We start from the raw sequence: 13,178 nt of genomic DNA on the forward strand, positions 1-13,178 counted from the left end.
TTAAAGTAATGATGGATTGTCATTTCTCTTTGCTTGTTCGAGCTGTTCTTGCCATAATATGGACTTGGTCTTTTACCAAATAGGGCTATCTTCTGTATACCACCCCTACCTTGTTACAACACAACCGATTGGCTCAAACAATTAAGAAGGAAAGAAATTCCACAAATTAACGTTTAACAAGGCACACCTGTTAATTTAAATGGATTCCATGTGACTACCTCAAGAAGCTGGTTAAGAGAATGCCAAGAGTGTGCAAAGCTGTCATCAAGACAAAGGGTGGCTACATTGAAGAATCACAAATATAAGATTTGTTTAACATTTTTTTGGTTACTATATAATTCCATATGTGTTATTTCATAGTTTTGATGTCTTCACTATTATTCTCAAATGTAGAAAATAGCAAAAATAAAGAAAAACCCTTGAATAAGTAGGTGTCCAAACTTTTGACTGGTGCTGAATATCATTTCATGAAACAAATAACACTCTTTGTAAGTGTAACGGCTTTCTTCCGTCGAAGGAGAGTCGGACCAAAATGCAGCGTGATGATGATTCATGATATATTTTAATGAAGGAAAACCTATACATACAGAAACTACAAAACTAACGAAATGAAATAATGAAAACCGAAACAGCCTATCTGGTGAAATACAAAACACTAAGACAGGAACAATCACCCACGAAAACACTCACAGAATATGGCTGCCTAAATATGGCTCCCAATCAGAGACAACGATAATCACCTGACTCTGATTGAGAACCGCCTCAGGCAGCCATAGACTACGTAGACACCCCACAAAACCCCTAAGACAAAAACACACCACAATAACCCATGTCACACCCTGGCCTGACCAAATAATTAAAGAAAACACAAAATACTAAGACCAAGGCGTGACAGTAAGGAGGTCATAAGTTATGTAATACTATCAACACACATACATTCATTTTTCTTTTGTTTTCTACAAACAGTAAAAAAACAGCACCTGACAAACAACACTTCGCAAAACAAAATGCCCACTACACAACACATCCCCAAAGTGATCAACATATGGTTACCAAATTTCGTCAAACACTTCCATTTTTAAATTTAATTTTATAATATATAAAATCCAATGGTACAGTATGTAGCTAGATAGTTCAGTCCTCCAGTTTGCTATTACTGGTGAATATGAGGCTTTTCAATTGATGCCTATACAGACCTTGACAACAAAGCTTTCTCTGAGATGAATCCCAAATATTGACATATCCCAACAGACAGAACCGTGGAGATGGAGGGAAAAACATTCCCAGTGACAAGGAAATAGGACATACAGTACATGACCCCAAAATGGTGTCAGTTTGTCACAGGACCACAGCATATGCAATAGTATTCCTTTGTGCATCTCCAACAGAGATGTGATATTTCTGGGTGCATTATACTGTATGTGTTAAGGCAGGAGTGTAAAACGTCCCATGAATGATCTTAAATTGCAGTAATTTATGTCAGGTTGTAGGAGCAGGTATGAACATTTTTATATCTCTGTGACCAATGGTTCTCCTCAATTTCTTCCTTTAGATCTGTTTCCCATTGTTTCCGTATAGGTTCTGAACCATCAGTTAAGAGTTTCAATCAACCCTTGATATAACTTGGCAATCAATTTATTTGTCCTAGCAACATCTTCCAGTATTTTTTCTACGCTAGATGCCTTAGGTTCATCCAGATTCTGTTGAAGTGATTAAATAAGATTTCGGAGTTGTAGGAACTTAAAGAACAGCCTGGGTTAATCCAAATATTTCTTGTAATTGACTGAATGACAGTAGATATCCATCAAAGAATGTTAAAAATTCATGATGGCACTTTGGAACCAGGACTTTAAGGTGCTGTCATTAAACACCCGAGGTAAGGTAGGTTTATTCCACATACGAATGGAATTGGCTGTTTTTCAATGAAAACAATATATCAATGACATAAAGAATTAGGCTATGATTTCTGGCATACAATATGTTTTTTTTCGCACCTGTAGATTCACAAATGCCAGCATAGCTCTTTCTCTGTGTTTTAGTCAGATTCATTTTATTTTATATATGGCAAACCCAGCCCTCTTTCTCACCATGTGACCCACCCTCTCTCATGGTTTTATTGTCTCAAGTGGGCAAGCAGGTGGAGCATTAAAGTAGTCCTGCCTCTTTCTAAGTGTTTTTCAGTTCATAAAAAACAACTTCAATGTAATGTGGAACTTTATCACCCTCGAAAGTTCCCTCTCTCATTGTCTCAAGTGTTTGGGCAGGTGGAGCAAACAGGCTCTTATGTCAGTGTTAGGTCCGGGCATCTTGCCTATATTCTCCCAACGTTGGGTAATGGGTTCATATCGGTGAACCAGTCTGGTCTCCCTGTAGTCCTCTTGGCAGTATCCTCCCAGCACATAGATCTTCCCCTCCAGAACCACAGAGGCTGCTCCAACATGGGGGATGGCCAGGGGCGTGAGGGCGCTCCAGGAGTCACTAACAGAGTCGTAGACCTCACAGGCCAGCTGGTCGGTGTAGAATGTATGTAGGTTACACACCCCTCCAACCACGCAGAGACCACCACCACCATGATGCAGGACCTCCATACAGTGCTGGGCCCGATCCTGGCTCATCTCTGCCAGGTAGGTAGTTCCTCTCTCAGGGTGGTACAGGAACATGGACGTCAGACACTGGTACCTGCAGTCGAACCCCCCTGAGATGAAGATCTCTCCATCCAACAATGTGGCAGCGTGGCCACTCAGGGCCTGGTCCAGAGGCTTGGCAAAGCTGGAGATTGGCAATGGTTGGTATGAGGTTGGAAATGGTACTGATTCAGAACAATCACGGATGGTTCAAATTGAGAGTGCTATTGTTGAGTTGAGTCAAAATTATATGCTGCTCTTACATTATTCTGCATGTGTCCGAAATGTAAAGCATTCATCCCGTACACTGTAAACCAACTCAAGCATAGCGCCTTACTCTTAAATTCCAATAAATGTCACCGTGATGATATTTGTTCGGTTCAGACGCCAGAGAGTCACACTACATTCTTCTTCTGACTCCACAGGTTCTTTGTTTACCTCACAAATCATTTGATCCTTACAAATAAAAACCCTGCAGGAGTTGAGCAAACGATGCTGAATAGTCTTGACAGGGACTTTTGTTTTGACATTTTGGGTAAAATCATTTGTGAGCTGAGGAAAACACTTGCAACAGATCCAAGTTTTGAAAAGTCTGTTTAATATACTTTCCTGTTTAATAATATTCTGTCTACCATGAGATTCTATCTTACCTCCAGGTGTCAGATACGGGGCTGTAGTCCTCCACACTGTCCAGGTTGGTATTCATGTCCATGTCTCCTCCGATGGCGTAGAGACGATCACCCCACACCACCACCGAGAAGTTACTCCTGTACTCCTGCATGTCAGCCAACCTCTGCCAGCTGTCCTGCATGGGGTCATACCTGTATGTGTGTGAGTGTGTGTGTGTGTGTGTGTGTGTGTGTGTGTGTGTGTGTGTGTGTGTGTGTGTGTGTGTGTGTGTGTGTGTGTGTGTGTGTGTGTGTGTGTGTGTGTGTGTGTGTGTGTGTGTGTGTGTGTGTGTGTGTGTGTGTGTGTGTGTGTGTGAGATAAAGATAAAGAGATAACATTTTCCTCAATGATAATAAACATACATTTTCTACATCAGAAAAAAAGCCATATGTATTGTTAAAACAACTGGTCTTTGACCCCTTTATACCTGTATACTGATTTCAGCGTATCAGTCTTTGTGTAGAACTCACACCCTCCGATAACGTACAGCCGCCCCTCCATCACCCCCACCCCGTGTCTAAACCTGGGCTTCTCTGGTATCTCTCCCAGAATCCTCCAGTCCATGGCCTTCACCAGGCCTGTTCCGGTGCGGAGGGAGTTAGCGAACCACAGCTGCCTGCTGGGAAGCCGTTTACCCAAGTCAGGATCCAGCTGGTCGCCTCCGACCAGAACCAGGGCGTCTTTGGGCCGTCGGATCCGGCACTGGTCCAGGGTCTCGGGGAGACTGAAGCCAAACTCTTTGAGGGCTGAGCCGTACAGATTCACCTGTAGTAATAATAACAATTCTACATTTTATTTATAATGAGCTTTTTATAAAAACCAAATTGCTGTCTGTATGTGTATTATACACTATCTGTTATGTCTTAATATACAGCAGAATTCCTCAAGACTATTTCCCTATACAATTATAGTTGATCTTGTTATATTGTATTGAGATACAGTTGTATCATATCGTATTGTACCTCTGTGTCGCTGCTGCACTCCATGCGCAGGTTGATTGCCCTGACCTCTCTGAACTCCTTAAAGGTCATGAGCTGGAAGCGGACTCCTGTCATGAGCTCCTGGGCCTGGGCTAGCCTCTCTGCCGGGTTGGCCTCTACCCAGACCACCACAGCCCTGAACACGGCCAGCTCTGAGGGCGCGCAGAGGCCGTCAGAGTGGAGAAAATCCAGCAGTTTATCAGCCGGAAGGTCCAGGAATTTCAGGCTGGTAGACACTTCTTGGAAGTTCCTCAGAACAAAGTCCTCGGCCTCCTCAAGGAGTCCCGGCATCCCATAAGCCAGGGCAAAGGAGGCCACATCCAGACATGAGTGGGCATCCATTTCCCGTTCCAGGAAATCAAGGCACAGCAAGAGGGTGGGCTGGAACTGGAGCTGCAGGGCGGTGCAGGTGATCTCAAAGACATACCCCCAGCTGAGGGAGAGGGACCCGCTATAGGAACAGCCAATCAGAGCCTCAAGCTCAGATGCCTCCAGGAAGGGAAGGGCCACACAGGGCTGCTGTGATTCCCTCATCCCGCTGGTAAACATTCCCCGGAAGTAGTCACTACTGGCAGCCAGGAGCACTCTGTGGACTTGAGTCAGGAGAGGGAGGAAAATTCAGCATCTGATTTCAGCATCAGCTGTATCATCAAAACTTCTTTAGAATCATCACCATTGTTATCATCAAGTTACTCCTAAACATAATACTGGGTCTACTCCAGCTTGATCCCCGGCAAACCCCCATAAAACCACAAACATTGTCTCCTCTATCGTTGCTTCAGTACATAGTCATGACAGGTTTCATTTCAGTCTACTCACCATGGAATGATGTTCCTCCAACCTCCAGCTCCACATCACAGCCCACTCTCTCTGCCCACAGCTCTCTGATGGACTGAAGACTGACCTTCATCTGTTCTTCAGTAGAGATATTCTTCTCTTCTGCCCTCTTCTCTACTCCCTTCTTCATTTTCTCCTCCTCTTCACTGCAGAGTTCTAGTACTCTGGGGGCCCCTAGTGTTGTAGCTGCAGTCTGTATCTGGGCCAGTGTGTGTCTGTTCAGAGCTGCTAAGCCCCCAGTGTAGGCAAACTCCACTACCCCTGCCAGCCCCACAAGCCCCACCTCAGGACCCAGACTGATGAATATCTCTGTCTTTATGTCCATGTCAACATCTCTCCCCCCCCTCCTCTTCTCCATCTCTTCATCCCTCTCTTGCAGTCTCTGGTGGACAAGGGTGCTCACAGCAGCCAGGACAGGGGAGTGTGCATAAAGATGCTGCCCAGCCTCAGTGCTCAGAGTCAGGTCAGTGAGGAGAGAGGAGTCCCTGAGCTGCTCCAGACCCTGGAATACCTCTTTAGGATAGGTATGTCTGTAGAATGTACGAACCTTCTCTTCATCTCCCAGTCCTTCCCTCCTTTCCTCTGACACTTCCTCTTCTTCTTCCTCTTCTCCCTGGCTTGCCGTGCTGTCGTTCCTCTTCTTGACCCTTGCTCCCTCTTTCTCCTTTCTCCTCATCACGCCCATCCGGTTGTTGTTGTAGGCCACAATCCACCTCAGCTTTCGATCGTCCGCTTCTACCTCTTCTCCTCCTTCCTCAATCACCCTTCTCCTCCTTTCCTTCTCTTTCCTCCACCGTTCCTCCCATTCCATGGGCAGGTAACGTCTGGTAAACTCCATGGCTGTTTATGGCTCGAACTTTAGGACTCAGTTAGAGATCGTTCCAACTGCTCTTTAGACAACCTCTCTCTCACAGATTATGTAGGCTATGTATATGTTATGCTAACTATCTACTGCTATACACATAGCCCAGATCTAAACGTTCTCCCCTTCTCTCTCAACCACACTATCTCTTTCTTTATCCACTCAGACACTTTATGTGCATCTCTCTCTCATTTTTCCTCTCTCTCTGTCTCTTTCTCAGACTCCTACACTCTTTCTGATTTTGATCTCACACACGTTCACAGGCTAGGCTTCAGACGTAAACAAGGATTCTATTCATAGCTACTAGGTCAAGGGGATTCTGTTTTAATAAACACTGGGTCTGCTTACAGGATCATATTAATTGTAGTCAGGCTGTTGGAAAGTATGGGGGGTCAAGAGAAAGTCACCAAAAGAGACAAGAAAGTGACCAAACTGTGTGTTAGGTCACGTAAAAGTGTAGTGGATCACATGAAAGTTGGTCACAAAAGGTGTAGAAGGCCTAAGTGACATGAAAGTGTTGTTGGTCACAATATACTTTTGTAAGGCCTTAGCTGGGTTACAATGAGAATGCATCCCAGATTTATCAGGCTTGGTCAATGGCTCCTACCTGTAAATGCAGTATAAAATATGCTATCAATGAAGCACTTTGAGGTTAATGCCCTGGCCAAGGAGGTACTGTGTAGATATTACTTATTTTTATGTAGAACTTCCTTAAACAACCAGTACTTCATGGGACATACTGTTCATTGTTAATCATTGTTAGGCCCATATGCAAATAAAATATTGGTGAGTGTTGTATATATTGTCAGTAAGTACAAGTCAAATTCTCTGAATATGTAAGACATTAGAGATGTCACTGAAACGCAGCCTGTTACAATACACACAGGTGAGGTTTTCAGACTTCCATTCAGTTCACAGATTATACAGACAAAATCACAAACACACATCCCTCTCTCTAAGTGATTCAGACTCTGAACACTCTTTCTATTTGACTTTGGGCACACACATTTACGGGCTAGGGGTTCAGGCGTAAACAAGAATCTATTCATAGCTACTAGGTCAAGGGGATTCTGTTTGGATAGACTCGTGGTCTGGACCAGCATACAGTATCGTTACGATCTAAGACTAGAGACGAAAACATTAGGACTTATGAAGTGTGGGCCAGCCAGTGGGCCAGGAGAAATGATTGTAGGTCACAAGAACATTCTCTAACAGAAATGTGTGATAGGTCACAAGAACAGTCTCTAACAGAAATGTGTGATAGGTCACAAGAACAGTCTCTAACAGAAATGTGTGATAGGTCACAAGAACAGTCTCTAACAGAAATGTGTGATAGGTCACAAGAACAGTCTCTAACAGAAATGTGTGATAGGTCACAAGAACAGTCTCTAACAGAAATGTGTGATAGGTCACAAGAACAGTCTCTAACAGAAATGTGTGATAGGTCACAAGAACAGTCTCTAACAGAAATGTGTGATAGGTCACAAGAACAGTCTCTAACAGAAATGTGTGATAGGTCACAAGAAAATGTTGTGGGTCAAAAAAAAAGGGTGCTGTATGCCTGGTCACCATTGTCTCGTGTCAGAGTGTCGGCCGTCTGCACTGTTCTGTCTGATAACTCGTGAACGCCCATGGGATAGCTAAAAATAAGTTCAGCTGCAATGTGCTGTCCTAACTTTCGAAAATGTTACCAAGGTGACATCATCCTCAAAAGAGTCCGAGTTAATCTTACCAAAAACAATAAACCTGTAGCTAATATTGACATTTTTTTGTATCCAGTTCTACATATTGCTAAGGTGTTTTGTGATTCTAGAATAAGTATTTATGAAATTGAAAATGTGCATGAATTATTAAACATTTTTAGGGGTCTGAAATGTGAATGAAATTGTCTTTGCTTGCTGTTCGCTTGCTGGCTGAACCAATCTCAAATCAATCCATATGAAATGAAAGGCAGGGAAGCTAACATCACTTGTTCAGAAATTCAACGCTGAGTACTCCCTCTTGCTAGCTAGTTAGTGTGATGAAGTTCTAACTAATGTACAAATGCGTTTTCATGATATCTGTTCTGCTGTGATTAGTGCGACGAGTTGTACAGCACGTCTGACTGCTCTCTGTGATGTCTTCACGGTGGACAAAGTAACGTGGCACCATGACAGCTGGCAAATTCAAGTTACATGCTGATTTCTGAGAACAGTCCTAGAACTTTGGTTCCTTACAACTTCACCAACAAGCTGGCAATCTAGCTTTCGTATGGCGATTCAAAGAAGCTTTCATTAAGCCGCTAACTGGAGCATGGTTTGCCGTTGTACTTTCCAGTGCGTCGTAGCTAAGGAGAGCAGAGTGATTTTCAGAATTATGAACTAGTGTTAGGGGGATGTGCCAAATCTCAAATCTTAGAGGTGAGTTCCACATCCCAATAGAAAGATTGGTTGATGGACGAGCGTAGTGTAGGAGGGACGCGATCTGACATGAGACAAAAACATATAGTTGGTCACAATACATTTTTGAGAGGTCTAAGCTGGGTCACAATGTGTGTGCCAATGATGTGGCAGCATCGTCTCTGAATGCATTCTATTGTCCTTAGAGAGACACTTTGGATGGCCGACCCACTCTGGCGAGGCATACTCCATTGATTGGGCAGATTAAGGTCATGTATACCTGTAGTAGGACTTCAGTTGGGAGGCCAGCTCACCTTGCTACACATATGTAGTTCCTTGTGGATTGAACCTTTTTTAAGATATACCTGTCATGCTCGACCCAGGACAGGTCAGCTGACATCATTACACCCAGCAGTCGGAAGGACTCCACAAGCCTTGTCAGCAGCCCTTCTGAAGCTGATGACCGTATCCTTGGTTTTCTTTTCATTCACATGCAGGTTGTTGGTTTTTCACACTCAGCCACTGCATTGAAGGCGGCTTGTGTTTGGCAAGGTAGCTTGCCTGGGGACAACTCTGTGAGTGTGAGGTCACAACTTTGGGGAATGTATGATTGTGTCCCATGAAAGATAAAGCGATTTATCAGGCCTGATCAATGACTCCTTCCTGTAAATCAGTGAAGCAGTTGAAGGTTAATGCCCTGGCCAAGGAGATATTGAGGAGATAAGGCTTATTTTTCTGCATAACTTCCTTGAGAATATTGTCTGCACGTGTAATCATAAAATTGTGAATTCAGAAATGATAAGATAGTCTGACAATGCCATCTATTTTTCTCTGGCTTACTTAAATACACATTTGGACTGCAGTGGACAAAGTACAATCTTTATTCACAAGCTACAGAAATAAAATCTTTATTCACAAGATAGAGACAGTCTCACACTAAAAACAAAGGGGTGGGTGGGGCAGGTGCTTAAAAGCTAATTCGTTAAAATGTATTGGTATATACAGTACCAGTCAAAAGTTTGGACACACCTTATATATATATATATATATATACATATATTTACGAGGGTACTTATATGAGGGCAAAATACCCTAGACATTGTCTGTGCTCATGGCAGGTATGACCTAATATTTAACTATGGGTTGTGTACAGTATATACAGTGGTCATGCTCTGCAAGTCAACACAGAATGAACTTTCAAGTATCTAGGCCTGCTCTTAAAGTTTACCCGTCTGTAGAATGGGGGGACTGACGCTGATCCTGCTGCTGCTGTGTCTGTCAGGGACTCTGGAAACCAATGACTTTGTTGCTATCCTCACAAGTTTGCTGAGCACCAACCTTTGTTTGTCTACAGAGACACCAGGTGGCCTTAATGGTGGACATATAGTGCCATATAACCCTGGCACCACTTTAGAAAGATATATTCACCTATGTTGAAAATGCCTACAACTCAAACACAGGTAGCCATGGTCAAGCCATCTAATGCAATGCATGTCATTTTAACAAATTGACAATTGACAAAAACTTTCATTGATTCATTTGTTTTTCAGGCATCTATTTGACGCCTGGGAGAGGAGTCTATGTCTTCGGATTCTCTGCTTTCAATCATGCCAGTGCACACACCACTGCTGTGAGTTTATATCATAACGGGCAAACAATAGTCTCTATCCATGACCAGAAGTCACGGACCACAGATGACACTTCATTCAACAGTGCCTCCATCCTGAGGGAAGAGGGAGACCAGGTCTACATGCGTCTGTGGGCAAACATGAGGGTCTTTGATGACCACCTCATTTACAATACCTTCAGTGGTCACCTCCTTTATCTTATGTAAAAACCAATGTACTTAAAGATAATAGTAATATTCAACATGTAACACTACATCTTATTGTCAGAATTATATGTACACGGTATCATTTTTATTTACTGTAATTGATTTAGAATTGATCAATAGTCTTAACAATGTATTAGCTTTAATTCCATAAAAATAGTATGAATAAATGCAAAATGTAAACTAAACTGTATAACCAACCAAATAAAAAGATAATTTCTAACAACTCTCTGGCCACGTGAGTCAAGCTTCCCTTGTGTACACAAACGCAATTATTGTTTTGTTTATACCTCTCCCCTTCAATGTCTTTGGATAATATTTAACCCAGACATGCTTATAAACAAGAGGTAGGCTACACGCAGACACATCACAGAGGAAAAAGCTTGAGAAATCAACACAGACCTGCAGGTCATATAGTCGTAGATATATCTACTACTGAAGTACACGATTAAGTACTGATCTGTAGAATGGGGGGAATGACTCTGACCCTGCTGCTGCTGTGTCTGTCTGGGACTCTCAGTGAAGATGCTGGAGAAGACAACCTCAATGACATCATGGTACAGATTCAGCCTGAACAGGGACAGGACATAGAGAATGAAAACAAGGCTCATAACCAACAGGTAGAGACTGCAGCCACCACAACAACCCAATCAGGATGTGAGCCTACCATCTACACTGTGATGAGAGAACTGGGGGCAATGGAGGAGAGACTGGTAGCAACAGTTAGGTCATTGGAAGGCATGAGAAACAGGCTGGAAGCCAGTGAGAGCCAAGTTAGGTCGTTAAACGCCACAGTGAATGAACTGAAGAGATTCAATGAAGGTAAAGAGTATGATGTATGGTTCACTGAGAGACATTACTGCATAGTCATTGAGTAACTTAATAAAAGTATTCCAATTGTTCATTGTTTTAGTGTGTTATAAGTGTACTTAAAACCTCTTTGCGCACCGATCCCTTTAGTGGGATCATTTTCGTCAACATCCGCTGAATGGCAGAGCGCCAAATTCAAATTAAATTACTCAAAATATTTAATTTTCATGAAATCACAAGTGCAATTTACCAAAACACAGTTTAGCTTGTTGTTAATCCACCTGGCGTGTCAGATTTAAAAAAAGCTTTACAGCGAAATCAAACCAAGTGTTTATGTTAGGACAGCTCTCTCAGCAGACAAAACATTACAAACAGCTAGCAGCAAAGTAGATTGGTCACAAAAGTCAGAAAAGCAATTAAATTAATCACTTACCTTTGATGATCTTCGGATGTTTGCACTCACGAGACTCCCAGTTACACAATGAATGTTCATTTTGTTCAATAAAGATTATTTTTTATATCCAAAAACCTCCATTTGGTTGGCGCGTTTTGTTGAGTAATCCACAGGTTCGTGCAGGTCACGACGGGCAGAAGAAAATTCCAAATAGTATCCGTAAAGATCGTAGAAACATGTCAAACGTTTTTTATAACCAATCCTCAGGTTGTTTTTACAATAAATCATCGATAATATTTCAACTGGACGGTAGACTTTTCAATAGGAGAGAGAGAGAAAAGGTCTCGCTCCAGTGGCTCGCGCATGCACAAGTCTGGGGACACCTAGCTATCCACTGACACAATGTGATCATTCTCGCTCATTTTTCAGAATAAAAGCCTGAAACTATGTCTAAAGACTGTTCACACCTTGTGGAAGCCATAGGGAAAGGAATCTGGTTGATATCCCTTTAAATGGAGGGTAGGCATGCAATGGAACAGAGGTTTCAAAATACCAGCACTTCCTGATTGGATTTTCCTCAGGTTTTCGCCAGCAATATCAGTTCTGTTATACTCACAGACAATATTTTGACAGTTTTGGAAACTTTAGTGTTTTCTATCCTAATCTGCCAATTATATGCACATTCTAGCTTCCGGGCCTGAGAAATAGGCAGTTTCATTTGGGCACGTTTTTCATACAAACATCAAAATACTGCCCCCTAGTCTCAAGAAGTTAAAGTAATATTGATCCAATTTTTGTTATGCTGTTGTGCCAATCAAGTTGTGTTAACGTAAACTGAACAGTAATTATTGTCAATTATCAAAACGTAACAGTAAAACTAATGTTGTCATGTCATGTTAAATCCTAGACATGCCCCAGGTGGCATTCTCAGCTACTTTAGGAATTTCTGGAACCATTGGACCTGTCAGCAATGAAATCACTCTGGTCTTCCAGCGTGTTCTATCAAACGTTGGAAATGCCTACAATCCAACCACAGGTATTTCCCTCAATGTCAAAAAAAGGGATTCACATTTTTACACACAATGCTCATGCTTACGTTAGTTAGTATGCTGTGTGTAGCTATTACTGTACATTACATGTTCTTACTTCGTATCCAATAAATTAACAATAATGCTGAATAATTTATATTTTTCCTCTGATTGGAGGCATCTTTACAGCACCAGTGAGAGGACTCTACCATTTCACCTTCACAGCTTTTGACTGGGGATGGACTACAATGACAGGGGCAAGCTTACGTCGTAATGGACAGGTAATGGTCTCTGTGTATGATGAGAAAGAACGGGGTTCCTCTGAGTCGTCATCCAATAGCGCCACCTTCCTGCTACAAGTGGGAGAGCAGGTGTATGTTGCTCTCTGGAGACATGGATATCGGATATCTGACAATGAAAATCACTACTCCTCATTTAACGGTTTCCTGCTCTTTCCCATATGATGTAAAGATGATGAAATATGCTAGAAATGTTCAATATGTTTTTCTGATCAATCACATACATCTTAATTTTTTTTACATAGAATATAGTAAGTGTGTGCTTGTAGAAATGCAAGAGGAACATCCTGTATTTGTTCTCTTTAGATATAATAATTGAGATTTTTTATAAAAAAAGAATGCATTTTATTGAAACAAATAGTCAGGATTTCTGTACAAGTAACTGCGTGTCACGAACAGGCTCAAAGCCCGTAACAAAAGGGAGACAACGTGGAGATAACGAGTAACAAAACATATATTTATTAAA

At 42.1% G+C, this 13,178-nt stretch overlaps 2 protein-coding genes across 2 annotated transcripts; one reads left to right on the plus strand and one right to left on the minus strand.

The window, feature by feature from the left end:
- Window positions 1-820: 820 nt before the first annotated feature.
- Window positions 821-6,211, minus strand: si:ch211-63p21.8 (kelch-like protein 33). Its single transcript, XM_024434497.2, has 5 exons — window positions 5,093-6,211; window positions 4,256-4,866; window positions 3,721-4,058; window positions 3,275-3,445; window positions 821-2,769 (listed from the first exon to the last, which is right to left on the minus strand). The coding sequence occupies exons 1-5, from the start codon at window positions 5,946-5,948 to the stop codon at window positions 2,241-2,243; spliced, it is 2,505 nt and encodes an 834-aa protein (XP_024290265.2). The 5' UTR covers window positions 5,949-6,211; the 3' UTR covers window positions 821-2,240.
- Window positions 6,212-10,531: 4,320 nt separating this feature from the next.
- Window positions 10,532-13,157, plus strand: LOC112261028 (complement C1q-like protein 2). The gene is made up of 3 exons (XM_024436385.2): window positions 10,532-11,003; window positions 12,293-12,421; window positions 12,591-13,157. The coding sequence occupies exons 1-3, from the start codon at window positions 10,649-10,651 to the stop codon at window positions 12,875-12,877; spliced, it is 771 nt and encodes a 256-aa protein (XP_024292153.1). The 5' UTR covers window positions 10,532-10,648; the 3' UTR covers window positions 12,878-13,157.
- Window positions 13,158-13,178: the final 21 nt, after the last annotated feature.

The sequence above is a fragment of the Oncorhynchus tshawytscha genome, linkage group LG10 (assembly GCF_018296145.1).
Source record: "Oncorhynchus tshawytscha isolate Ot180627B linkage group LG10, Otsh_v2.0, whole genome shotgun sequence".
Classification (NCBI taxonomy): domain Eukaryota; kingdom Metazoa; phylum Chordata; class Actinopteri; order Salmoniformes; family Salmonidae; genus Oncorhynchus; species Oncorhynchus tshawytscha.

Bases quoted from the DNA above. Each gene is read 5' to 3' on its own strand.
- si:ch211-63p21.8 (XM_024434497.2), bottom strand. From the start codon at position 5,948: ATGGAGTTTACCAGACGTTACCTGCCCATGGAATGGGAGGAACGGTGG. The intron at 4,867-5,092 runs GTGAGTAGACTG...TCCTGACTCAAG, and splicing joins TGGAGGAACATCATTCCATG to TCCACAGAGTGCTCCTGGCT. The intron at 4,059-4,255 runs GTACAATACGAT...TTATTACTACAG, and splicing joins AGTGCAGCAGCGACACAGAG to GTGAATCTGTACGGCTCAGC.
- LOC112261028 (XM_024436385.2), top strand. From the start codon at position 10,649: ATGGGGGGAATGACTCTGACCCTGCTGCTGCTGTGTCTGTCTGGGACT. The intron at 11,004-12,292 runs GTAAAGAGTATG...GTTAAATCCTAG, and splicing joins ACTGAAGAGATTCAATGAAG to ACATGCCCCAGGTGGCATTC. The intron at 12,422-12,590 runs GTATTTCCCTCA...CTCTGATTGGAG, and splicing joins TGCCTACAATCCAACCACAG to GCATCTTTACAGCACCAGTG.